Source organism: Heteronotia binoei, chromosome 15 (genome assembly GCF_032191835.1).
Source record: "Heteronotia binoei isolate CCM8104 ecotype False Entrance Well chromosome 15, APGP_CSIRO_Hbin_v1, whole genome shotgun sequence".
Taxonomy (NCBI): domain Eukaryota; kingdom Metazoa; phylum Chordata; class Lepidosauria; order Squamata; family Gekkonidae; genus Heteronotia; species Heteronotia binoei.
The window spans coordinates 44,914,646-44,941,963 of NC_083237.1; the positions used below are offsets into that span (position 1 = coordinate 44,914,646).

General features: G+C 45.3%; 3 protein-coding genes across 13 annotated transcripts in view; 1 reads left to right on the forward strand and 2 right to left on the reverse strand.

Annotated features, from left to right (window-relative positions):
• Positions 1 to 4,292, reverse strand: part of MED25 (mediator complex subunit 25) — a 31,778-nt gene extending 27,486 nt beyond the window's left edge. For all 7 annotated transcript variants that reach the window (XM_060255850.1, XM_060255847.1, XM_060255849.1 and 4 more), the window contains exons 1-3: positions 4,202 to 4,292; positions 3,032 to 3,197; positions 1,965 to 2,010 (exon numbers count right to left, since the gene is read on the reverse strand). In XM_060255850.1, coding sequence (XP_060111833.1) covers positions 1,965 to 2,010; positions 3,032 to 3,168 — 183 coding nt within the window. In that variant the 5' untranslated portion in view covers positions 3,169 to 3,197; positions 4,202 to 4,292. The remainder of the gene's footprint in view (positions 1 to 1,964; positions 2,011 to 3,031; positions 3,198 to 4,201) is intronic.
• A 142-nt stretch (positions 4,293 to 4,434) lies between these two features.
• On the forward strand, positions 4,435 to 17,536 carry FUZ (fuzzy planar cell polarity protein). The gene is made up of 11 exons (XM_060256316.1): positions 4,435 to 4,657; positions 6,043 to 6,164; positions 7,308 to 7,392; positions 10,024 to 10,092; positions 11,140 to 11,244; positions 12,543 to 12,740; positions 12,826 to 12,921; positions 13,448 to 13,554; positions 13,690 to 13,760; positions 14,207 to 14,308; positions 15,032 to 17,536. Exons 1-11 carry the CDS (start codon positions 4,556 to 4,558, stop codon positions 15,235 to 15,237), a joined length of 1,263 nt encoding a protein of 420 aa, XP_060112299.1. The 5' UTR covers positions 4,435 to 4,555; the 3' UTR covers positions 15,238 to 17,536.
• Positions 17,537 to 18,889: 1,353 nt separating this feature from the next.
• Positions 18,890 to 27,318, reverse strand: part of AP2A1 (adaptor related protein complex 2 subunit alpha 1) — a 38,844-nt gene continuing 30,415 nt past the window's right edge. For all 5 annotated transcript variants that reach the window (XM_060255573.1, XM_060255571.1, XM_060255572.1 and 2 more), the window contains 4 exons: positions 26,984 to 27,100; positions 25,913 to 25,982; positions 21,515 to 21,649; positions 18,890 to 20,155 (listed from right to left, as the gene is read on the reverse strand). In XM_060255573.1, the coding sequence (XP_060111556.1) occupies positions 20,078 to 20,155; positions 21,515 to 21,649; positions 25,913 to 25,982; positions 26,984 to 27,100 (400 nt within the window). In that variant the 3' untranslated portion in view covers positions 18,890 to 20,077. The remainder of the gene's footprint in view (positions 20,156 to 21,514; positions 21,650 to 25,912; positions 25,983 to 26,983; positions 27,101 to 27,318) is intronic.

Genomic DNA, 27,318 nt, shown 5'->3' on the forward strand with positions numbered 1-27,318 from the left:
GCAGTCGGCCAAATGCACGGTTTGCCTTTGCCAGCCTGTTGTCAATCTCCTTGTCGATCTTGGCATCTGAGGAGATGATGCACCCCAGGTAGCTGAACTGCTGGACTGTCTTCAGAACTGATTCACCCACAGTGATGCAGGGAGGGTGATAATCTTCCTGGGGTGCAGGCTGGTGGAGAACTTCTGTCTTCTTCAGACTAACTTCTAGGCCGAATAGCTTGGCAGCCTCTGCAAAGCAGGACGTCATATGCTGCAGAGCTGATACCGAGTGGGAGACGAGTGCAGCATCATCAGCAAACAGTAGCTCTCGGATGAGTTTTTCCATTGTCTTGGAGTGTGCCTTTAGTCGCCTCAGGTTGAACAGGCTGCCATCGGTGCGATAGCGGATGTAGACACCATCGTCCTCATCTAGATCTACTGCGGCTCTTTGAAGCATCATGCTAAAGAAGATCGTAAAGAGAGTTGGCGCGAGAACGCAGCCTTGCTTTACACCTGTGCCTATTGGGAAGGGCTCCGAGAGGTCGTTGCAGTGTCTGACTTGGCCTCGCTGGTCTTCGTGTAGCTGGATGATCATGCTGAGGAACCTTGGGGGACATCCTAAACGTTCCAAGATTTGCCACAGGCCTTTCCTGCTAACGGTATCGAAAGCTTTGGTAAGGTCGACAAAAGTCACATACAGAGCCTTGTTCTGTTCCCTGCATTTCTCTTGGAGCTGCCTGAGAACAAATACCATGTCGGTGGTGCTCCTGTTAGCTCTGAAGCCGCACTGGCTCTCTGGGAGGAGTTCTTCTGCAATGGCGGGCACCAGTCTGTTCAGGAGTATTCTGGCAAGGATTTTGCCTGCGATGGAGAGCAGGGTTATCCCCCGGTAGTTGGAGCAGTCTGACTTTTCCCCTTTGTTCTTGTATAGGGTGATGATGATTGCATCGCGAAAGTCCTGTGGTAGTGTCTGCGGGGAGTGCAGATCACGACAAAACCTCACAGCGGCGGATCCTTCCAGTGGGTTGGATGCCGGCCTACGTGGAGGTGGTGTTTGACCCTGGCTGCTCAGCACCAGCCGGATGATATGTGGCTTGGGCTGGGGGCAGGGTGGCTCGCCCTCTTAGGACAAGGCGGGGTCCGGGGTTTGACCCCAGGGCTTGTCCTGTTAGGCTTTGACCTCTTGCCATCCCTGTTCGTTCAAGTTGTGTTTAATAAAGCGGCCCGTTTTCATCCAACTTTGTGTCTGCCTCTTCTTCCGATTGGGGGGGGGGGGCAAATGCAGTTTACCCAAACACACTCCCCACCGTTTGCTGTGGAATCATAAGCACACTCACACATCTCTACTCTATCGTGGCATCATGAACAGAAATGTATTTAGTTCACGTCATACTAATCAGTGAAACCCATGTGATTGTAGGGAGGCAAGCACTCCAGAGACTGTTCAATCTCAGTAGTTCACAAGTGATTCTAGACATGTACCTTCTATCTCACCAGATGGCTCTGTACCAAAATTCAGCATTTTAGGAACTTAAATATCACATACAAAAGACTACAGGATACTCTATTCCCCTTCAAGCCAAAATAGAATATAGACAATAAATGGAGTTCTCCAATTAGCTGAGACCTTTACAGAGAAATGGCTCAATTTCCTTTTCTATGTGGAACCCCCAAACAACTTCTGTTAAAAAACCCTATATTGAGACCCATCTACATACTTTAATATGCAACACATATTTTCTTCTGAATAAAGCTTATTGGTTAAAACTGATGTTTTAGTTATTGTGAGTACACAGTGACAATTGCTATATTTATTTTTTCTTGCTTCTTTGTTTTATGGAAACTGCATAAATATGCTTGATCCCTTGCCCTTTTTTTTGTACCATTCTGGACCTTCTATTAAGTGTAACTTGTCATGAACCTGTATTTAAACATAAACTAAACATTCCCCCTGTCCCCACCAAAAGGTTAATCTGCATACTTACATCTCCTCCAAAGTCAGTCTCTGCTGGGGGACCACCGTTGAAGTACCTGGAAACAAAAGAAAGTAAGGTCTAGCAGACAGTCAAGGCTACAGACTGGGACACATGAAGAATTTATGGAAGAGTCACAAACTAACTGAGAAAGCAGTAGAAAATAGATTTCATGATAGTTATTCCAATTTAGTTATCCTCCCAATGTTATTACTTCCTGTTACCACATATATTTCACTGGGGTTAGTGGATGTATTACCAAGTAAGTGTGCAGCCTTATACTACATACTATAATCCTATGTAAGTTTACTTGGATGTAAGACCACACAGTATTACAAGGACACTCACCTGTGGATAAACCCTATTGAAAACAGCAGATGTTACTTAAAAGTACAGTTGTACGGTATCTAACTTCACACACAACTTTGAGCAAACTATGTTGGGGGTTGAAAGGGGGAATTCTTTTTTGAGGTTGCAAAGGCATTAAAACTATGTATTTATTCATCCCTTTTGCATTATTTCTTCTTTTCTTCATTCGCCAAATGCGCAAAAGCTGTTTTATAACATTAAAAGTATGAGATTAAAAGTGGTTGGTTTTTTAAAAAAAAATGTTAGGGCTCTTTAAACCCATTTGCGCATTCACTGGTGAGTGAACTAGTAAAATTGACCAATATCTTTTGTGGACTTATTTGCAAAGCCAAGTCAATGTATTTAACTGATATTATGAGTTTGATCACCAACTTGCACAAAATCTTAAGTAAACAAATATTTTACTCTTTTGTTCAGTCATCTGCAAAAATATGTCAAACTCCTCTACAATTTTCCAGAGCAAAGTCAAATTTAATACTGTTATCTGTAATTCATGCTTCTTAGAAGACAATAAACATTTTATATTAGGCAAATAACAATATGGTCAGACAGACAGAACTTAGCATTAGGAAAAGTTAATAACTACATAGTCCTTTCTGAGAAAGAAGCACTTTCTGAAAACTGTCTTCTCCAGCAGGGCCTGTACCTCCCATGAACCTCTTCTTTCTTGTAACAGAGATGTTATATCCTGGAAGCCCCTCAACACTCACTCAATGGCTGGAAGGAGGTAATGTTTGCGCAAGGACTCGAAGTAAGGTCCAAGATTGGCAGTGCCCTCAATGACGAAGACCACATCAGCTACCATCCCCATGGGCTGAGCAGGCATGTCCAGCGTTGGCACCACCATCTCCTCCAGCTACCTAGGATGGGGAGGGGCTATATACCAACAATACAGCAACAAATTAATCAGAGACAAAGTGAAACCAGTGACTAATTAATAATATTCAGTGCCAAAGGAACAGACACAGAATGCATACAGTATTTGGGTTGCCCACATCCAGGTAGTGGCTGGAGTCCTGGGATTGCAATTGATCTCCAGGTGACAAAGATCAACTCACCTGAAGAAAGTGGCTGCTTCAGAAGGTAAATTCTATGGCATTATACCCTCCCCAAACCCTGCCCACTTCAGGCTTCACCTCCAAAATTTCTAGCAATTTTCCAACCTAGAGCTGGCAGTCCTAATCTGGTTAGGGAGAGAAACATAACAATGAAAAAGGGAGAGAAAGACACTAATAATTTAGTAGTGAAGTTCAGTTTATGGCAGGGGAAAGAAGAAGTAGAGTTGCGAGTAAGGCAGAGCCAGACTGGTTTTCAAAGGACAGAAGGCTTCCTTGATTAGACACCAAAACGATTTGCATATTCTTCCCCACAGGGGTAACCCCAATGCTTCCAGAAAACTCACAAGCCAAGGAAACCATTGCTATTGCTTTCACCTGCTTGTATTCCAAAGTATCTTGCTGGGATATTAGTCTAATTCATCACACTTGTTCTCAAGCAGATATGCAAAGGCTCAACTTTAACAGCCACTGATGCGCATTCTCTAATCATTTGTCTTAACCCTTTTTCATAAAAGCTATCAATGTGGCAGCAAGTTTCTTAAGTTAATTACACGTTCTAAGGGGGAGGGGAAACGACGACAGCTGAACCACCTGTCAATTGCATAAGATTACCACCACCTCAACTCGAGCAACTTGGGAGGCCCAAATTTCCTGCCTCCGCTTTCTCCACACTGGACATAACTGGAGAAATAAATAGCCCATGCTCTAAACAAAAGGAGAAACAGAAAAACGGAGAAAGGGCCTCAGCTTATCCTAAGGCAATATTTCTCTCAGACTGACTTGCATCCCTCATTCCCATCTCTCCCCTCACCCTTCTCGTACCCAGCGCAGACATCCAGCTAGCTCTGCCTTGCTGCCTGTCGACCGGAAGCGCTCTCGTTCTGGTCCGCCGCTCAGCGCGCGTGTGCACAATACCCGACTAGTTCTGCCCCCTTCAAGCATCTTTCTTCCCAGAGGCGGGACGATGGAAAGGGCGGAGAAGCTGAACAAGAGAATAACCAACCACTAAGGAGCGCTTGTTACCATGGCAATGGTGCCGCTTGTTAATCCCGGCGTTCAGCGGGCGATCAAGATGGCAGCCCTGAGCCAGGGGAAAGATTAGGGAACGGTGGTTGGTCATTCCAAGAATTAAAAGAGCGGGGCGGGGAGCCGCCGGCGGAGTTCTTCAGCCTGAAGATGTGGGAAGAAACAGGGGACTCCATGACCCTGCTGTGCCTTACAGCCAGTAGCGGAGTGCCCTTGTACTGCAGGAGCCGGGGTGGCTCCGTCAAGCAGCAGGTGAGGGTTATGGCTGCAGCTTCCGTCTCCCTCATGAGATTTTTTTTTTTTGCTTCCTGTTTGCTCAGCACTGGGATCTTTCTTGATGTGCATAGGATATAGGTTCCTAAAAGGCATAGAGTTGTGCTGTGACTGCAAAGAAAATAGTGTTATGAAGCAAGAATCCATTCGTACCGCTTAAACGGTAACAATTCTAGTGTAAACTTTATTTAATGAGATTACACTTGGCTCACTGATGCATTGGTGAAGTGATTCGGGAAACCTCATTCGGGAATGCATTTTGTTAGCAGTTAAAGTACCACTAATTTATATTGCTGCTTCAAATGAATAGAGCTAGCCACCTGGAAGAGCTTTGCATCATCTTAAATCCTTTGACTTGTAAAAGACATACAGACTACTTTTAGAGTGGTCACTTTTGCTGTACTTAGAACAGGAGCTCTAAGTACCCTTCTTAAATCTTCGTTCTTGAAGTCAAGCCGAGAGAGAGAGAGAGAACAGGAGTTACATTTATATTAAACTTTCTTTTATTTCAGTATGTTAAGAGATGTGCTCTGTGTGACACGCTTATTACAACCTTTTGCTTTCCCTTGGAAAAGCACTTTGATAATACTTTGACCTTCTGTCTCACAAAATAAATTGAAATATTTTAGTATGTTCTTGATTCATTTATTTTGATTAATGTATCATTCATGGTAAGTGGTTTCCCCCCCCCCCCCAACAAGTATACAATAAACCAATAATTAAAATATTTACTCACAGGAAGCTTCTACTACAATAAATTTGTTCATTTTTAAGGTGCCACAGGATTTTTCATAGCTGAAACAATAAAACAGGCTGGTAGCACATTTAAACATCAGCACACTTATATGATATGAGCTGTGAGCCAGAGCTCATGTCAGATGCATTTTATTCATTTACATTAAATATAATATGCCTTTCTCACTGAGACACATGCTCAATGTAAATGAATGCAGTAAATGTTACATTCAACTGGCAGAAAGATTTAGATTCAACAATCTGTGCAGTTAGTACAGCACAGTGCATAGATTATCCAATTAAAATCATTTCAGGAAACAACTTGAGAGAGTAGCTACCAGTCAGAGTAGACAATACTTGAGTGGCCAACGGTCTGGCCTACTAATAAATATATGAAGCTTTCATATAAGTAGGTCCCCCTTCTTTTCAATAGAAGGGTGTGTTAGATTGTTTCTGGTGTTTCTAGTGTGAAGAATCCTGTTTCAACTGTGGCAGCTGCATATCTGTTGTGGAACTCACTCTGGGTTGCTATTGGGGTGAAAGTGATGAGAATTGTGAAGCACTTAATAAACAAGAAGGGTTATAAATCATGCAAAAATGATAATAATGTTCACCTGCTCTTTTCCTAGCTGCCCTTCTCTGTGATTGGCTCCCTGAATGGGGTTCACATGTTTGGTTCCAACTTGGATGTCCTGCTGACAGCTGCCTGTACAGAGAACACTCGTGTGGTGTGGAAAGTGTTCCACAACAGGTGAGCTCCAAGAACTATCGCAGTGATATCACCTGATCAGAGGGTACACATTAGTATGCAAATTATAATCAACTGGTTTTACATTTTTGTAGTTGCCATCAAATAGTGGGAATACTAAAAATATCAGTTTCTGTGCTTTTTAAAAAAGTCAATTTCAAGTTTTGGTCCTTGCCTACAAAAATATAGACCAATCAGGTCCCTGGCTAATACTCAGGATATTGGATGTCTTTATTTAATACATGCATTTTAAGAAGGTTGTGGGGGAGGGTTATTAGGCAGAATGGTCTCAGGCAATTTTCTTGGCCTCTCTTCCTTCTCATTAGCACCCACATTACCGCAGTATGTAACGGTTCTCATAAGACATATATTGGAGGTTGTATATTATACAACTAATGAGACCTTGTTAGAACCAGGGCAGGGGGTTCTCTCACTTTTCTGGTTGCAGAGAGCTATGCCACCTCATAGTGACCACACCAATGGAGCACAGCGGACTGCAAACAAAAAGGCAATTAAAAGGAGGCCTTCTGTTGCTTGGGCTCTCTTTGCTTCCTATGAAATTCCCCTCTCCAAAACACATAGCTAGAGCAGCCTGATTGCCCAATAGCCTGATCTCATCAGTGCTTGGAAGCTAAGCTGGATCAGCTTTAGTACTTGAATGGGATACCACCAAGGAAGACAGGGATTGCTATGAGGAGAAAGGCTTGGCAAAAAACCCATCTGTCCATCTCTGGCCTTCAAAACTTATGGTGCTGGGGTCGCCATGAGTTGGCTGCGACTTGTCAACTTTCAAATACTATTATTAAGGCTTATTCAGGTTTTTTGTATCTTGTTTCAAGATAAGGATAATGCCAAAACAAATTGCTAGCCATTGTAGTGGGAGATAGGTCTTTGGAAATACACACGTGTCTGTTGAAAGCTGTAGCACTGGGTGGGCAGAGCCTTCTACAGCAGGGGTGGCCAATGGTAGCTCTCCAGATGTTTTTTGCCTACAACTCCCAACAGCCCCAGCCAGCATGGCCAATGGCTGGGGCTGATGGGCGTTGTAGGCAAAAATATCTGGAGAGCTACCATTGGGCACCCCTATTCTATGGCATTCCGGCATCTGTGCCTCTCTCTTTCTACATTTTATGTTTAATTTCCCAGCATCACCCTCATTGTCCTGTCATCAGATGAAGGTACAAGTGACTTCAGCCTTGGGAGACTCCTTGAGAATGTCTTCAATGCCATGGTGAGCAATCGGGGTGATAGAATGTCATTCCATCCTCTGTCTGTAAAAGGAGCTTACAATGCAACCCCACTCCATTGGTGGGTGAGACAAACATTCAAAGGGGAGCAGCTAAATTAGTTATGTGATGAGTTTAGCCTTTATTTTAAACATTGCATGTAAAAGCTGCAGATCCTCTTCGGTGTTAAATCACCATTGATACCTGGAAATGCTTCTGATCATTTTGAATTATCAAAAAAGGAAAGGGAACCCCCCCACACACACACCCAACTTTCTGCCTTTGCACAAGGTGTTAAGTTATTCCTTAAGGGTGACAGGCTGGCAAGAAGCAAAACAGCAAAGTGCTGGTCAAGTGACTCCTTACAACCCCAGAGTAGCAAACCACCACCAGTCCCCTTACTAACTTGCCAGCAAGAGACCAAGGCACAGAATCTCCATCCCTCCTGAGGTCGAAATCAAGAGGTCAGCCCTGTAAGGTGAGACACTTGCAATCTGAATTCCAAAAACAGTTACTCTGGTAGCTATAGCCAATAAAATGCTAAAGTACTGGATCCCTGTTGAAGCCTCCAAACCTAAGAATACCATAAAATATAATGAATAAGGGTTGCTGAAGGAATATGCAGATATATACAATATAAGAGCAGTGGATAGCAAGAAAATAATAAAGGCTGAATATCTAACCTAAGGCACTTTTACAAGCATCAGTTCCCTACTCCAGATGTTACCTGACCAGACTGAGTCCGAACTGAATTTCAAAGTCCCAGGCAGTTGTTCAAGCCAGCAAGACTCCAACCTGAGATAGCCAAAAGGCCAGTATAATTCACACAAAGAACACAGACTAAAATAAAGAATCTTCAAAGATTTCAGGTTTTCACAGCTGGTAACATCATTAGGGTTTGTAGAATCTTTCGGGATCAAGTGCCGTGTTCTACTGGAGAAAGTTTTCCTTCCAGACGTTTCGTTCTCAGAACAATCCCACAGAACAATCAGCACAGTCAACAACCATCTTCCTTATCTTCAAACTCCTTCCAACCTTCCCAGCAATTAACACAGAACAATGGTCACATTCAACAGCCAGTTTCCTTATCACTACCCTTCCAGGAAGCCCCACCAAACAATGGGCACATCCACAAACCAATTGCCCTTTCATCACACCCCCTCCAGCCTACAAATAGCAGCTCTCCAGCAGCCGTGGCCCCACTCAATGCACAGCAGCCAAGAAGGTCTGAGCGCCTACTCCGGCTGCAACGCCACTGAGGATGTTCTCCACAGCTGAGAACGAAACGTCTGGAAGGAAAACTTTCTCCAGTAGAACACGGCACTTGATCCCGAAAGATTCTACAAACCCTAATAAAGAATCTTCCTTTATACCAAACTATCTGCGTTGGTATGACTCTAGTTGGCCAATTATATGTGTTGCTAACCAGGTGGCTTTAACCAATCAGTTGTATTTCTAGCCTGAGACCATGTAATCTGCAATTGCACATAGGCCAGTTAAGCAAGGCACCTTCTCCCAACCATGAGTCCTTGCCTAAAGAGATGGAATATCTAGGTGAAACTCCCTCCCAATTCCTGGCCTTAAAATCTCCAAGCCCCTTGATTTCACAGACATCTGTATAAGATTCCCATTTCCTCTTTACCTTGCTCTGAAACTGCAGTCAACATGACCTTGAGTTCTCAGAGAGAGAAGCTTCTATGACTTTGTAGGCCTGAAGCCCGAACCAGTGGGTTTTTTTTAAAAGCTAGGAGGCTACTAGGCAAGCCACTATCCTGACTAGCTAGTTATACCAGGATGGGGATTCATAAACATTTTCTTCTGTGACCCTTGCTGTACTCCCTAAAAGCAGCTACCTTTCCCAGGGCCTAACTCTTGATTTCAAGCTCCTTTCCCAACTAGCCTGTTAAGCCCAAGATATTAATTAGTCCATAGCTCACTACATTTTTAAAATCAGTTCTCCAAGGCATATCCTTTTGGACTTGCAGTTGAGGTGGTGAAAGGGTAGATGTGTTCCAGTTCTTTTGGTGCATGCTGTACCTTAAGGGGTCACCCAGCCTTTTCCAGCTTGAGTGCACCATTGGAATTTTAACAGAGGGTGGTGGGCACAATCACAAAATGGCTGCCGAAGATGAGGTACAGCCACACAGAGAAAGCCCAAGTGCAGGACAGAAGAGAGGTAATGTTAAAAATACACTGGGAAAGAGCAACAAGAGAGAATGAAAACAATACTGCAGCGGCAGCTTCTGCTGAATAAGACATTATTTTTATCAACATAGCCAATCAGATCTCCAGTGGGTGGTCAGAAGCCCTGATGGGCAAAAGCCCTACCCACTTTCTAAAAACACTGCTGAGTGCTAGGAAAGGTCTTGGAAGGTACCCATGGGCACCATGTTAGGGAGCAGGGATTCAAGTCTGCATTAGTGATTGTGAGCATGGATTTGGATCATTGTAAATAAATCACCCTGTAAGAAAAGCATGCACTCTTTGTGCCTGGGGTATTAGACAACCTAAAAGTTCTCTCTCCTAAAGAATACAGAGTTAGAAACTTGCTTAGCTTCTGAAGGAGCTGACGGTTCCCTTTTTCCTTAAGAAATTTCCCCTTCTGATTTAGTAGATGGTTGTATGTTTTGCTACAGGTGCTGGTGTTGGGCCTGGAGGAACTGGTGAATGCACGCAACATTGAACGTCTCAAGAAGGACCTGAAGGTAAGTTGTGGGCCAGGGCCTGCCAGAGACCAGGAGGTCAGAGCAAAAGTGACTGTAGGTCCTGTTGGGATTTAAGAGATGGAAAGGTGGAGTGTAGAGGACGCTTCCCAGCCAGGATGGAATCAAGAGCTAAGCCATAGTTTTAGAGACCGCTTGCTGCTCCAGCCTGTGTTGCTCTTTCAGGTCAATTGAAGGGGTCTTTGCTACAGTCTGAATGACAGAGCACCTCTGTTGAGACCTGCTTTAGAGCCTCCTTTCTCAGAAGGTCCATCCAAGGGAGGCAGAAGTGCAGGTCACTCAGAAATCATGCCGGACTTCTTGGTGACTAGCTGGAAATGTGTGTTAAGACCAGTGTTCCCTCTAAGCTGAGTTAGCATGAGCTAGCTCACAGATTTTCAGCCTCCATCTCACACATTTTTGTTTTAGCTCAGGAAGGATGTCCCCAGAGCACACTAATTTATGCAGTAGCTCACAACTTTAATGTAGCTTACAACTTTAATGCCAGTAGCTCACAAAGTAGAATTTTTGCTCAAAAGATTCTGCAACTTAGAGGGAACATTGGTTAAGACTGCACTGAAAAAAAATCAGTGAATTTAGGATTCTACAAGTGGGGCAAGTGCTGTTCTTGCTCCTCCCCCCCTCCACAGGCACCCATGGATCTATCAGAGACTAAGCAAGGGTGTTTTACAATGTAGAAGACTGTATTTATTTAGACCAACTATTAGTGGTGAGGGATGAGCAGAGACTTCTTAGCAGGATGCTTCTCCATTTCCCTTTGCAGTTTTATCAACCAATAATTTCCCAAATTGTTTTTGTCATCTGTTCCAGGGGTGGCCAATGGTAGCTCTCCAGATGTATTTTGCCTACAACTCCCATCAGCCCCAGCCAGCATGGCCAATGGCTGGGGCTGATGGGAGTTGTAGGCAAAAAACATCTGGAGAGCTACCGTTGGCCGCCCCTAAATTCTATTCCAAAGCGTTTGGAGAGAGGGAGTGAGTTTTGGATACCTGTTTTAATAATAAATGTACATCGTGCTCCCCTTTCTAGGCATGTTACAGATTGATTGACAGCTTCCTGGAGCCTGGCAAATGCAGCGCTGAATTGACCCACTATGTGGAGTGTGCTGTGGTGCCCTCCAGGGCCATCCTGCAGGTGAGGGTGGCTTTTCACAACAGGTTACAACTGCTCCCCCCTCCACACACACACACTCCAGAAAAAGAAGACCTTGGGTGGGGGTAAAGTCAGGGATCACCTTCCACTGCCCCACCAGAACTGAACCTTAAAGCAACAGAAGTCTAACTGCCACTGTGGTGTTGTGGTTCAAGTGCTGGGCTGGGAACAAGAAGAGGGGAAGAAAAAAAGAAACCAAAGGTTAATTACCATAAATATAAGGGCCAAATAATATCAATTAAAGACATAAAATATAAATATTATCAATTTAGCCTTCTCCAGTGGAATTGGCTCCAACTTACATGTAAAAAATACTTTCCTTGGACCAAGAGAGAAATAATTGAAGATACAAGTATATGACCAGGGCAGAAGGTATTTGAAATGAGGCCTCTGTATTTTATCCCTGCCTTGAGTCACTGAGATTTCTTATAAAACCATAATTGGTTCTGTTTTCAGTATTCATTGTACCACCTGGAGCTAATGTGCAAAATATACATTTCACCACTGAGGAAGGCTGAATTGGGTGAAACACATATGGCCTTGGTCACGTTTTCTGCTTGATACCTGTGTATGATTTTATCCTGTTTTAAGGCTACTATTAGTTCTATATCTGTTTTTATCTAGTTTAATTTAATAAATACATGTGTATTGGTATATCGGATATTATTTGGCCCTTATGTTTGTGGTAATTAACCTTTTGGCTTGAAGTGTTGGGCTGGCCCTGGTGAGACAAGTCTGTGTCCTGCCACTAACCTTGCTGAATGACATTGGGTCATTCACAGTCCTGGTCTCTTTCTGTCTAATCTATCTCACAGGGTTGTTATGAGGACAAAATGGAGAATGCGAGGACTCTGCACAAGCACTCTTTGCAAACTAGATGCTCTCTTCTTTAAGAGGAGGGGTGGCGTCTCAGTAGTAGAGCATCTGCTCTGCGTGCAAATCTCAGGTTCACTCCCACTAGTCAACAGGGTCAGATGGGAAAGCCTTCTGCTTGAGATCTGACAGAGTAGATGCTGGCCAAGATAGATCATTGATCTGTCTTGGTATGAGACAGTTTCACATGCCACACATACATACATCCACATACACTCCAGCTAACCTTTTTTTCCTTGTACTGACAGAGAAGTCAAGAGAAACATGGTAAGAGCTTGCTAATATAGAGCAATGATTGGTAAAAACTTGGCTTCACACATAGCTTTGTTTCACTGGGGGTGCTTGGAACATCTCGAACTTGTGTGCTTGTGGGCAAACCTTAGTGTTTCCTTCCCTGCCCCATTCAGGAATGCCTGGAAGCTTTTGCCAGTGCAGCTGAGTCACGGTTTGGCAGTCTGGTTGCTGGGGGCCACGTGCTGTGTGCGACGGAGCAGTGGTGGCAGCTTGCAGCCCAGGAGGCCATGCTGCTGGTATGGCTGGTGCGCACACTGCCCCCCCACACCTCCCGCGACCTGCCTGTTTACCTTCCTCACGGCAGTCCTACGGTGAGTAAACAGATAGATTGGGAGGAAAGAAGGTGGGAGGGGGAGCAGGCTCTTCCTATTTTCATTCTCCCTTTCTCTTCAACAGGTTCCTCACCGATTCCTGACTTTCCAGCTCGTTCCTGGTTTGGAGGTGGTGCTGTTGTGTGGGCCAAGCCCTTCCTTACAATATGTTGCAGATGAGGTGAGGGATGGGGGGGGGTGGAATATCAACATCAATGCAAATGAAGCAGCTTCCCTGTTTCCTTGTAGCCTTGTTGGGTAAGGAAGAGCCATTAAATGTTAACCCGTTGACCTCTCCAATCAACATCTAGGAATGACTCATCCATTAGTTATAAAGGCGAACCAGTGCAGTGTTGAGGGCATAGTGCCGGACAGAGCTGGGAGACCTGGGTTCAGGTCCTCCATTCTGCCACAATGTTTGCTCAGTGATCATGGGCCAGTTCCTGTCTCCTGGGTTAACCTACCTCTCAGGGCTGTTGTGAGGATTAAATGGGAGGGGAGAACCATGTATTTCCTCCTTAAGCTCCTTGGAGGATGAAAATATACTAGATAGGACAATGGATATTACTTATCCTGCTGCACAGGGGAATCAAAGGGAGAGGCAAGTATAAAGTCCTTCCTGGGTTACAGCAGATAAATGGCAAGAGCTGGCCAGTGTCCATCACACCCGGGAGCAGTCGTCGCTAGCAGTCTCTTTATACCCATAGCTAGTGAAGCAGTTTTGGCAACCGTTGCTGGATCTCCTGAAGCAGACCGCCAGAGCCTCTCCTCGCTGTCTCCCTCCAAGCACGTCTCTTGCCCCTGGCATCCTTGGGTGAGTCTTACGCTTAGATAGGACACTCTTAAGAACTGCTGGTTGCATCCAAACTCCTGTAGAGAGTGGGTGCCATCTAAACACTCCTACGTCTCCACTACAAGACTGTACTGTCCCTTCCTTTATCACCAACAGGTTATTGTTGATCAACCAAGAACAGAGGAAAAGTCTCTTCACAGTACAACCTCATGGCACCTGGGCGGAAGGTAGGGCTTAATCACACTACAAAGGAAAAGACAGCTCTTCCCCATTCTCCGATGGGCACCAAAAACTTTGTAGTAGAAACCCTAAGAAAAGAGTGGCCAAACTTGCTTAACATAAGAGCCACATAGAATAAACATCAGATATTTGAGAGCCATAAGACCATGAATGTCAGATGTTTGGGAGCCGCAAGACAGGAAGGGAGGGAAGATAGGGAGAGAGGTGGAAAGAAAGCTTTAACTTTAAATGCAATTCTCCAGGTCAGCTGGTGGGGTGACAGGGGCTTTGAGAACACAATGTGTAAAAGAGCCACATGTGGCTCCTGAGCCACAGCCTGGCCACCCCTGCCCTAAGCCATTCCACAAATTAGATGTGTATGACTTATCTTTCTGTGTGCAGGTGAGCTGGCTGTTTTTCAGAAGACTCCTTGCCTTCTGCCTCCCTCCTGCAGGTTCTGAGATGTCCCTGAAGAGTCGCCTCTGTGCCCTCCGCTCTTTCTACGCCTTAGCTATCTCTTTGTACTTTCCCTCTGAGAAGTCAGAAGGGAGCACAGGTGAGTGTGATGCCAGTCTTCAGGTAGGACTTGGGGATCTCCTGGAATTACAGCTCATCTCCAGACTAAAGATCAGTTCCCTGGAGAAAATGGATGCTTTGAAGGGTAGATTCTATGGTCTTGTACCCTCCGGAGGTCCCTTCCCTCTCCAGGCTGTATGCCCAGATCTCCAGGAGTTTCCCAACCTGGACCTGGCAACCCTATCCTGGCAGCATCTGCTTCATCCTTCATGTTTATATTGTGAGCAAAAAAGTCTAAGATTCTTAAAAACTGCCAAGTACTTTCACACTGACCTGTTATCAGGCTTTCACACATAATAGAGCTTGATAGGAGAGGATAAACAAGGGCTGTTTTCTCTCTTTTCTTCTTAACTGCAATATCCTAATGGTTTTAACCTAAGATAAAAGTAGAAATTTGGGGGGTGGGGGAGGCTACCTGACTGAAATAAGAGCCGATGTGCATTTTTACAGATAAGCTCATAGACACACAGCACATGCTCTTCTGATCCTACTAAGCCTTCTAACCGGGATGGAATTCTAGCAGGAGCTCCTTTGCATATTAGGCCACACCTCCCTGATGTAGCCAATCCTCTAGGAGCTTGCAAGGCTCTTTATTGTAAGCTCCTGGAGGATTGGATACATCAGGGGTGTGTGGCCTAATATACAAAGGAGCTCCTGCTAGAATTCCACCCCTTCTCCTAACCCTCTTGTCCCCTCCCCTCAGTGCCTCTGCAGGAGGAGTTCCAGGCCGGTTTTTCACACCACCCGCAGCACTGCTACATAGTCAGCACCACACACAAGGCCTATGCCATCCACAGGAGACGGCACCAGCTCTTCCTGCTCCTGAAGCCAGATGTGCCCACCTTTGCCCTGCGCTCCCTGGCAACCAGCACACTGCAGGCCCTCACCACTGAGGATTCCGCCCTTTGATCAGGGGAGTTCCCAGTTGGATGCTGGGATGGGACATGCTTCCCCCAAAAACATTCCATGCTCCTGTATACTGGAGCAGCCTGCACATGGAAGAAATTCCCAAAGCAGGAAGAATTCTGAAGAGGGGAGCAAATCTCCCTCACTCTCTGGTTGTTACAGAGGAGGTAACGGAGACACTCTTGGCTTGGATGACCGGCTGTGGCCTCTTCTCCCTCCCCAGCCCCCATGCAGGAAGGAATGCTTACTTTTTAAAAGTTGTCAAGAAGTGCATCTCCCTACTATTGGGACAAATTTATGCATTGATATCACAGCCATACAGCAAGGAATGCAAATGTGTACGCCCTACAGAAGACTGAAACGGATGGGTCAAAAGTGACAGTAGACTTGGAGCCAAGGAACCAAGGTTCATAATGCAGTACAGCTCAGCACAGCAGTAGACTTACCTGTGTTGGAAAGTGCCTCCTGTGGCTCTGCAGGTACAAGAGGCTTGATGATAGAAATTTGCATCAACTTATCTTTCCCTGGGGGCATTCATCTGCTCTTATCATTTCTGTGATAACCTGGTCAGCTTCTCTTGACTTCACACACTACACATTCTGGGTTTCTATTGATGGAGGCTCTTCTTTTGATGTTTCAACTGCTGGCATTCAAATCTGGCCTCTGCTAGTTCACTGGAAAGTCATACTGATTTTGACCTAATCTTACAAGGCTGTTTATAAGAGTTAACACATTGTTTTGTGAACAGCTTTTTGAATAAAATTGTGATGGACAGCAAGTAGATGCATGCTTATAGGCAGTGCTGCTTGAAAGAAAGTGAGCTAGCTGAACCGACTTACAGCTCATGGAACTCGCTCTGATTGGAGGAGGATGGCTAATCTACACTAGAATCAGAGAAATCAACTATGATTCCATGATTTTAATGTAGAATATAAGCTTGGAGACAGTTAAACCAGGATTAAAGGTCTAGTGCAAAATTGGTCCAGGTTATTGCTCTTAAGGAGAAGATAATACCCATCTTGCTAGAGAAAAGGGTCTAGTAGAAAAACCATAGTCTTTAAGACAAAGGGATAAAGCTAAGTACATTCTCAAGTTTGTGTGACCGACAAATATTAAATTCAAAAGGAAACAAGGCAAACTAGAGCAAGTACTATCAAAGTAAGAGCAGTGTTACACCTTCAGTGAAAGGAAAACAGCCTTAAGTCTCTAAACACCATATGATGCAATTATGTAAATACATTTTAACCTTGTCTACCAATTCCAAAACTTAACAACTATGTAAACATCAATTCCCTTCCCTGCCAATTTGTTCAAATAAATCTGGAATCTGTTTAACTCTGTATCTAAAATGGCATTTCTGGAGGAAAATATTTGAAATCACCAAACCTCATCTGAGTGGCAGTTCCTTATTTTGGGAAAAAGCCTACAGGGTACCTATCAGTAACCTCGTGCAACAAAGAATTTATAATAAAAGGTTATTTATACAATAAGGAAAGAGACATGCTCCTTAAGGGCTACCCAAAACAAGAAAAGGCAACAGATTTGTTTATGAGGGAAAACTGTCACAACTTGTGATTGTTTTTGAATCAAACGGTCAACTTGTGACAAAAGTATGTGAAGCTTTTGAATGAATCTTAATTGTTATGCTTCAGAAGGTTCACATAGTCCTTTCAGTGCTGAGTTCTCTAGAATTTAGATTTAAGCTGTAACCCTACATCCACATGTGAAAATGAGATGAAATAAATTCAACTTGACACAACTGAGCAACACCTTAGAATCACTTTGTACACTAGAAGGTGGGGTATTAAGAAAAAGTAAGGAATTTGTCATGTTTTTCAAGTTGAGACAGGTCAAAGGACCTCTTGAAAATGTCCTGAATCTTACTTGAAATTCCAAATACAGCAGACTCCTCTCCCCGCAATAACCTGGAAGCTGACTGCAGAGGGGGAATGACTTTGAACAGATGAGCTGATTGGTCTAATTGTTTTCTGCACTTTGCCACTGGCCTCATGCTGGATGGCTTAAATCATACTACTGCCATGGAGAAGGCATTCAACTTGCCTAGAAACAGAGCAGCTGTAGCCTGAAGTAACTTCTAGAAAGAACAGGAATGGGACAGAGGATCAGTCATTTTTGCCAGTAATGCATCTGCAAAGTGTCTTTATGCCACATCGTTCCAGAGCTGAGCTGAACTTTATTCCAAATTTGATTGATTTGTAACCAGCTGAGGCACCTGAGTGTCAGTTGTGACAGATTCTTTCCATTTCAGATTGAATGAACAATAAATGTAAGCTGAACTGCAGGGTGTTTTTTTTTTAAAAAAAAACAAAAAACAAAACAAAACCTGCTCTATCATTGCAAGCATAGGTTTTTAGCCATGCACGCAGGAAGGCTGTTGGCCCATGCACGCAGCAGTAGCAGGCACTCTTCTCAACGGGTTGAAGACACATACAACAAAACATCTCATGTTTCTGCACAGACTCAGACACATTTTTCTACTGTCCCTTTAATGCAACTATTCCTCTAGGCCATATCCCTTCCAGCTGCCTCAAACACTTTAGCAGTGGTTACTGAAATAAGTGGCATGCAAAATCAGGTATTTATGCAGATAATCTGCATAATTTATTCATACGAGAGGTGAAGGCAGTTCCTCATTGCACAATTTAACCCCTTGTGAGAGGCACTGTGCACGAACGATACCAACGGGTTTGACCATCTGATTCCCTTCTTGGTTCTCCAAGATGGAGCTCCGAGAGGAGTCCAGCTGTGCTGGGAGGCAGTTACTTCCTGGCCTGAAGTTGGCACAGCCAGGAAGCCCTGTATCTCAGCAAAAGCATGTGTTTACATAACTGCATTTTGTGTGCTGAGTCTTGCCTCCTCTTGGCATAAGAACATAAGAGAAGCCATGTTGGATCAGGCCAATGGCCCATCCAGTCCAACATTCTGTGTCACACAGTGCCAAAAAAACCAAGGGCCATCAGGAGGTCCACCAGTGGGGCCAGGACTACTAGAAGCCCTCCCACTGTGCCCCCCACAAAGCACCAAGAATACAGAGCGGAGAGTTCCAACAATACGCCATGGCTAATAGCCATTGATGGTCCTCTGCTCCATATGTTTATCCAATCCCCTCTTGAAGCTGTATATGCTTGTAGCCGCCACCACCTCTTGTGGCAGTGAATTCCATGTGTTAATCACCCTTTGGGTGAAGAAGTACTTCCTTTTATCCGTTCTAACCCAACTCCTCAGCAATTTCATTGAATGTCCACACATTCTCGTATTGTGAGAAAGGGAGAAAAGTACTTCTTTATCTACCTTCTCTGTCCCATGCATAATCTTGTAAACCTCTATCATGTCACCCCTCAGTTGACGTTTCTCCAAGCAAATCCATGCTGCTAACTGACTCCATAAGACTGTGTGAACAGCCTTCTAGGGCCAGGGAAGGCCACTCTGCTGGACGAGATGTTCACTCCAACTGTACAGAAAGCCATCAAGCTAGGAGAAGGGCTAGAAGCCCCTATGCTGTGGATTCAGCCTTTTAAAACGACTGCCCCTAGCTCAGAGGTGGACAAACCTCGGCTCCGGGGGCAGACAGCACCTCCATCTTGCACCTCATCTGGTATATCAGCAGACAAAAAGATCAGCAAGAGACAACAGGTCAGTCAGCGGTGTGGGGGTGGCCCAGCCTGGCTTGATTCTGGCTCTCCCCCGCCCCCACGGCTTTATTAGAGTCACATGGAGATAAGATTACAGGCATTCAAAAAACCCAGATTAAAACTAAGATGCGCTAGATAACACCTACACAGCAGAGTAACATGGAGCCCGGGCCAGCATGGGAAGCTGGGACACCCCCAAACTAGCGTGAACTGAACCCTCCCCTCCCCCCATTCCCTTTTGTCCAAAATGCATGGGGGCAGCAGTTCAGAGCTCCTCTCCCCTCCTTCCAGCTTCTTAAGGAGCCCATTAAAACTGCTGGGACCAGGGGAGCAAATCTTCCCTCCTCACCCCCCACCCACCCCTCACTGTGCAGCTTACTTTCCTTTCGGGATGGGATGGGGTGGAATGGAGGTGATCGCAAGAAAACAGGAAGGCAGGCCTGTTCTCCGAAATCAGATTACTTCCCCACAGAAATACACACACTGTAACACTGGAATGGTCTATGACAAAGGAAAGGGGAGAATGCACCCCTACCGCCCGGGGGGGGGGGGGGAAATACACAAGGCAAAGAAACACACACAAAAAAACCCCTACAAGCATTCTCTCCCCCACCCCTTCCCTCCTCCAGCCAATTCAGAAGGGACTGGAGCAGGTGACGTGTTTCCGCCGCCTCCGCCTCCCGGAGGAAGGACGTGAAGGGAAAGAAGGGGTTAATATTGTAAACAACCCTTCCCCCAAATGCTGGCCTAACATCATACAGGAGTGTGTGTGGGCGGGTGAGGATTAAGACCACAACTCTCAGCCGCAGCCTGAGTGAGAATGGACCGGGCCTCTGGGGTGGGAAGGGTCCTGGCTTCATCCAAGGGCCACCCTCCTTAGCAAGAGGAAGATTACTCCTGGAGAAATGACAGACGTATGTCCTCTCACCCCTCCCACCCCCAATTGTACTTCATCCAACCTGGGGACTGCTGCTGCTTTTCTTTTTTTTTGCTCCCTCCTTGCTTATCCCCCCTTGGTGCTGGCCCGGGCTAGGCAACGAGAACACAGGGGTTATCACAACAACAGGCAGGGAGCAGTACAGTCTTTCCAGAGGCCCCTGGTTTGGAGGGAAACCAGAGGGGACAGACAAGAGGCAGCCGGTGTGTGGGAACAACCTTCTCCCTTCCCTCCCTCTGGTGCTGCCGATGCCTCAGAACTGCTGAGAAAGCAGCTCGCAAAGGTGCTTCGAAACGGACTCCTTGCTGGTACGGAGGGTCAGCCGGTACATCTGTTTGGAGAAGGAGAGGTCACAAAAACTAGCTGAGCTGAAACCATCTCCCCGTCCTCCCCAAGTTTCACTTTCATCAGACACTCCTAACAAAGCTTGGGTCTGGTGGCACCTTTAAGAACAACAAGGTTTCATTCAAGGTATGAGCTTTCATGTGTATGCACACTTCCTCAGATACCAGGTGAGCACGCAAAAGCTCATACCTTGAATAAAACTTGGTTGGTCTTAAAGGTGCCACAGGACTCTAACTTTGTTCTGTTTCTTTCAGACCAACACAGCTACCCACCTGGAACAGACATTGTTGTAAAGCATTTCCCCTACTTGGGACAGCTTTCACGTTCTCCCCACCAGCCGCCCCCCCCCCCCCCAATTTCATCTTCTTTCCCTGCAGCTTCCCTCAGAGAAATCTCCCCAAAAGGGAGAGTAGTTTTTCTTCAAGAGTGTCATAAAGCAAAAGAGGGCTGGCTTAAATGTGTATCCAACCCACAGATATATGCAATAAAAAAAGTTTGTGCATAACACTGGGGAGGGGTCATACATTGACCTGGTCTTGTCATATCTCAGAAGCTAAGCAGGGTCAGCCCTAGTCAGTATGTGGATGGGAGATTTCCAAGGAATGCCAGGGTCACTATGCACGGGAAGGCAATGGCAAAACGCTTCTGTTGGTCTCTTGCCTTGAAAACTCTATGCGGCTGCCATAAGTAAACTATGACCTGAGAGTATGTTAGACACATAAGTCTTCCTTTTGGGTAAATATGGTGTTCAGTATATTTCCATTCTGCCCTTTCTCCAGGGAACCCTGGTAGAGATACATATCAATTCCTGCTCCTCCATTTCAAGAGGAAATTGGAAAAAGATGAGCAGAGGGGTCCATCAGTGGCTATTAGCTGCAGGGTATGGATGGAACACTATATCTGGGGCAGTGATGCTCTGTATCCTTGATGATTGGGGGGGGGGGGATGTGGGAGGGATTCTAGAGTTCTGGCCCAACTGGCAGACCTCTTGATGACACCTGGATTTTGGCCACTGTGTGACACAGAATGTTGGACTGGTTGGGCCACTGGCCTAATTCAGTGTGGCTTCTCTTCTGTTCTTACGTTTCATTTTATCTTCACTACAATCACCCTTCTGAGGGAGGTCAGGCTGACCACAAGTGACTGGCCCACAATTACTCAGCAAGTAATCATGACCGAGTGGGGATTTGAGTGGGTGCTGATCTGACACTCTAACCACGGCTCCACTGTGCCAGCCGCAGACTTCTGGCTGTCCCCTGCTCTGACATACCAACACCCCTCTCCTCTCCTTTGCTCAGCCTTCCAGTCCCTATGACAGAGGCCTTGGGAACCATTGCCGCCTCACCTGTGCCTGGGCGTTGGGCTCCAGACGCAGCAAGCATCCCACCTGCAGCGCCTTCGTCTGGATGATCCCAGCTCCTACGTAGTTATCGGGGTTTGGATCCACCTTCTCCAAGAGTGCACTGCCAAAACCCAGCAGCTGCGGGAGGAAGAGAAGACAGGAAGTGAGCCTGGGTAGCAACAGAGAGGCTGGAGAGTTTCCTGCTGTCGCCTGGCCCCCTTTGCTGAGGAAGCCAGTCGGCAAGAGGAAAGACATGACTAAGAAGAGAACTGGAACTGTGGCTGGATTGTACAGAGAGGACAGAATTGTGGCCAGTTGTCCTAGCTCTGCGAACTTTCTCCCTTCAAATTCAGGCCAGAATGAGGTGGTAAACTCCTAAATCGGACAGAATGGATAGTACCACTTCAGAGTGCAGAGGGGTGGCAATGTTATTTGAATGTGATGCCACAGGACTCCCCTTCCATTGTGGATCCCTGTACACTTGCACATCTTAGTGTGGGCCTAGCTGTGAAAAATGCAGTATGGATAAAATTGATCAAAATGACAATGGATCGCACTGAGGGCATGAAAGGAATGCCAAAGCAAATCCTCCATTAATCATGTGAAAGCCATATCTGATGGGAGTCAACTGAAGGGCCTTTCCCCTAAGGGGTTCTCTCCCTGATCATCTAGACTTAATAACTACCCAAATAATCAAGACAATAAAGCAACAGGCTTAAATGCTGGATAGGAAGATTTCTCCCCGTACTCCATCATATAAAAATATTCAGCCACTGGTACTTGCCTATCTAAACTCTCAGTCTTCCTAAAGGAACACTTCTCCTTGATGCTTTTACCTGTAATGTAAAGAGAAGAAAACTTCCCTCTACACACACACACAAAACCCTTTTCAAATTAGCTCATCTCTGGAGAGATGAACTTTTCATCACTCCCACACTCCAATGTCGATACTTTTCCCGTCTCAGTTTTAGCAAAATGTATAAACAGTTATCCCTCCATTCTTCCAGTTTGTAGCGAGTTTTGTATCCCAGCCTGTTACTCCTACTGAATGGCTGGCTTTTCTACTTTCCCATCCTATTCTGTCATGCTTCTCCAGAGCTGCCCAGCTATCTTCAAGAAGCAGGCTTTTAGGTCTTCCATTCCCATCTTTTATTTTCTCCCTAGCTAAACTTAGGGGTTTAAACTGTGTTTGCACTTCATGTGTGCATTTATTTTCTTTTTGTAGTGCCTCTTTTTTTTACCTGACTGAACTTATTTCTCTTTCTGTTAATTTAATAAATTTATTTTCTTGTTGAAGAAGCTTATTCCCTTTCATTTCTCTTGAGTGTCAGTCTCTGCCTCAATCCTGGTAGACATAAAGTTTACAATCTTGGTAATGAACACCCCACAATACATGTGTTTTCTTTTTGCTAGCAGAAGGATGCTTTTGCTAGCTATAGAGGTGCTTGAGTGATTTGAGTAACAAATGCTCTCCAGGTTAAGAACAAAAAAAATCCTCCCTGGGGTTAGAAAAGAAAAATGAATACAGCAAGAAGAAATGTTCCTAATTGAGCTTGATACCTGTTAATTTGCAGGAAACGGGGTTTGGTTTTTTACAGCATTTAAACATGTGATTTCCCTCACACACACACATACTTGAAGTAGTACATTGGGGAGGGATGGTGGCTCGGTGGTAGAGCATCTGCTCGGGAAGCAGAAGGTCCCAGGTTCAATCCCTGGCATCTCCAAAAAAGGGTCCAGGCAAATAGGTGTGAAAAACCTCAGCTTGAGACCCTGGAGAGCCGCTGCCAGTCTGAGAAGACAATACTGACTTTGATGGACCAAGGGTCTGATTCAGTATAAGGCAGCTTCATATGTTCATGCCCTATGTACCAGCTTCAAGAACCTTCAGGAAGCTTCCTTGTCCTCCTACACGTGTAGACCAGACCACAGTCTAAGGGAATGTGAATATTCTGAACATTATACAACTGCAGAATCAATGCTCCAACCAGGACATAATTATCTCAACCAGAGGGAGAAGAAAGATGCTACACTGCTAGTCCTCTCTATTCCAACCACCACATTTTTGGCCCACCCTCTTTTTTGAAGGATCCTGGGAGGGGGTGGGACATGGTTCTCCTCTCCGTTTCATCCTCATAAGAGCACTGTGAGGAAAGACAGGCTGAGTGACAGTGGCTGGGCCCATTCACCGCCTAAATGCACAACGTATCACTCACAATCTGCCTGCATCATATCAAGCAGATGTGCATCGGGAGTTCCTGCTTGAAGTTTCGTTTCTGAAGAGTCTGGGGACCTGATCTGGACCAAGACTTGGGGGGGTGGGGGGGTTTGAACCGAGCCTGCCCCCCAACCTGAAATGGCCCCAGGGAGCTGCTACTTGCCCTGTCAGGAAATCTTATGCATAGCCCATCAGTATATACAGGTTTCTCCAACGGGGCAAATGACAGCTCCCATGGTCCTTTTAGCTCAGGAAATTGGCATGGGGGGCAGGGTTAAACCTCCATCCCCACACACCACAATCCTGATCCAAATTGGGCCCCCAGGCCCCAGAAATTTTTCAGCAGCAAGCTAACTACCAGTGTATGTTTGTTTAACAGACCCTGAAGTAAACCTGTAAAATCAGGATTTGAACCCAGGCCCTCCTCAGTCCTAGCATGATATTCTTACCACTGTATGAAATGGTTACTGGTCACCTGGTGTTTCTCCTTTCCCAGTCTCTTTCCCCTCCTCTCATGTTGTCCATTAGCCTGGCCCCAATACCCAGGACCCTCTTCTCTCATGCTTTATTAACACTTTTTACAAAAAAACCCCAACAACATTCCAGCCAAAAGGTAGAATTATGCAAATTCCCACAATTTATACAATACACAGTCCCATCCATTTCCTTTGCTTCGTGATCACTCTTCCCAATCCTCCTAACTTTTGTACAGATGCAGCCCTTCAAAGAAGACAACAAAGGCCGGAGATAAATATTAATGGTGGCAGGATCCGACCACAGGGAAACGTGACAAAGAAGCCCCACCACAGTTCAGTGTCTTTGGTAAAGCGCCAACAGAGTTAAGAAACTTAAGATCAATTTGCTGTGGTGATATTACACATGCAAGCAATTAACAGGTTGACCAAAATACATTTGAACGTACTGCAAAACCTCATGGGATGGCACCCTTTCTTAGGACTACAAAAGGAAGAGGTGGTTTCTTACCTGGAGAGATAATGTGCCGTTTAGGAGGCAAAAAGCTTTTAGTGGCTTTTTAGAAGGCCATTAAAGACAGTTAGAACATGATTGAAGCTATCATTAGCAGGAAATGAGACCAGCGATACCTTGTTTAGTTGAATGGAAACCTGGCATACCAAATAGTAGCTTTTATGCAGTGCTGGTTCCAGGTGTGCAAGGGTGGGGGAAGCTCAGCAAAACATCCAGTGCCTCCTCCCAACTGCCCTCCCCCATATCCCCCATCTGCGAGACAATTCCCACTGACTTTCTTTTGCCGGCCCCCGAGACTGCCTCGGTCCTTGATGCCCCATGCTGAACCAGCTGCCTGAAATGAGGCGGGGGGCATTCCCCAAGCATTCCTTCCTACTGGCTGCCTGGAAGTGCTGTTGGCTCAGGAGGATGAGGAACCAGCAGTAGCCTAGCTGATGCCCACCCATCCTCTTCCTGTTAGTGAGCCCAACTAAGGAAATGGGCTCAGTCCCTTGTTGCTGCTCTGGGGCAGGCTGTGCAAAGCAGCCACAATGATAAACAAATACACCATGGTCACATTCCTAATAATTCCACTAAAGATCCATGCATCAGAAAAATCCATATATAATTCTTGTGTAATCATATCAAGATGCTCACTGTATTTCAAAAGGGTTTCCAAAAACACATGACAATTTTACAAAATTTAATCAAATACCCCAAATCCAAAATGTTACAAAGCCAGTATAACATAAGTCCCTTCAGGAAAAACTGTCCTCTGATTCCTTAAGGCAGAGTCATTCAGTTCCTCCAAAGAGGTTTTGCTGTATGATGCTTCTTCAAGGCTTGACGCTCTAATAGTTGCACACTCAAACAATGTTTGCTTTCCACATCAAAGTAAACCTTATTTAAACATCAATTGTTCCATTCCCAATGATGAGCAGCTAGCCTGAGGTGCTCGTTTCACCCAAAGGTTTCTTCAAGGACAGGAGAACATCTCTAAACCGTCACAACAAAGTGGATCAGTTGCAAAACTTTGCAAACAGGCATCAGCTCTAGTGATTTCTCATGGAAAGCAAACACTGTCATCTGCTCCTCTGCCTATAATCTGCCCTCGGTTAATGTGCCATTTAAAATTTGGAGCTCAGGCACTACCCGATCTTCTGCAAAGATGTCAGTTTTAGAAGGAGAGGGGAAAGAAAGAGGCAGAAGATGCTCACCTTGGCTTTGGTCACTTCTGAATCCATGGCGTGGTTTGCCTTGAAGATCTTCTGGGCTTCCTGCTGTGGCCTGCAGGGGGAGGGAGAGAAGGGACTTGTGATTCCGTGCCCATGTTTCTCTTTATGCAAAACCTGGGGCTATGCTTCCTGAACCTCAGCCACTTACCAGGAAACACAGCAGCTAGCCCAGTCTCCTCACATCTTAGAAGCTAATCAGGACTGGCCCTGGTTAGTATTTGGATGGGAGACCATCAAGGAAGTAGAGGCAGGTGATGCAAATCACCTTTATTGATCTCTTGCCTTGAAAACCTTATAGGGTTGCCACAAATTGGCTGCAATTTGATGGCATTTTACACACACACACAAAATGTGATGGAAGTCACTGCAGTACCATTTAAAATACACATAAGCAAAGTAAACAGCTCCTCTCTCCACTGGGTCGTGCCCACATGTAAGGCCCTGGTTTAGCACCATTTTGATTCCGTAGCATCAATCTGAGAGAAAGACGGCTACAAGCTCCTCTCCATCTAAACATGTGTGAGGGTGGTCAAGGCAAAAAAAATACACACACCCTGCATTCAGTAGTCCACAAGAGAAATCCTAATAAGGTCTACTCAGAAGTCCCATATTCTTCAAGAGTACAGCCCAATGTCACTTATTTGAAATTCCGGGCATTACAGTCCTTGTGCCTTTGTTAAATAGGTCTATCCATTCCAACAGCCAACCAAAATCTCCATTTACTCAAAAGGAAAACTAGTCCCTCCCCCCAGGTGTGCTATCAAGGGTAAAAAATTTTACATTCACGATTAAGTTACACTGATGAGCAGCAATAAAAACATTGTGTGTAATATTTAGAGGAGGGTGTCATCTTAAACTCAGGGATTGGATTAATATGGGACTTATAAGAGGGCCAGCCAAGAGAAAAAAGGAGGTACGAAAGGTGGTGAAACACTCCATGTTTATTAAAGAGGGTCTCACGTTCCCCTTCCTTCACTTTACAAGCCCCCATTTTTAAATGCGTACCGGATTGCCTGAACTCAACTCTCTCTGCCCTCCCACACCCCTACTTACAGGCTGAGTTGTTTCCAGCGCTGGAAAAAATCCTGTGATTGCATCTCTGTCGCCTGGAAAAACTTGTTGACGGTGATAGGCAACTTGAGCGTGAGATTCTGCAGTGTTCCGCCGTACCTAATGGAAATTGGGGGAGACAGCCATTAAAATGTAGAGAAGAAATAGCACACTCTCCCCAGCACCACCGTCACTTCATTTCATGAGGAATACAGCACTGGATCAAGGGGGTCCTGATCCGTTTCCCTGTTACTGATGAAGGATTGAGGCTAACAGAAAAAAGGGAGAGAACAGGGACAAAAGGCAGATGCAATCAATGAATACTGGAACCATCCCAC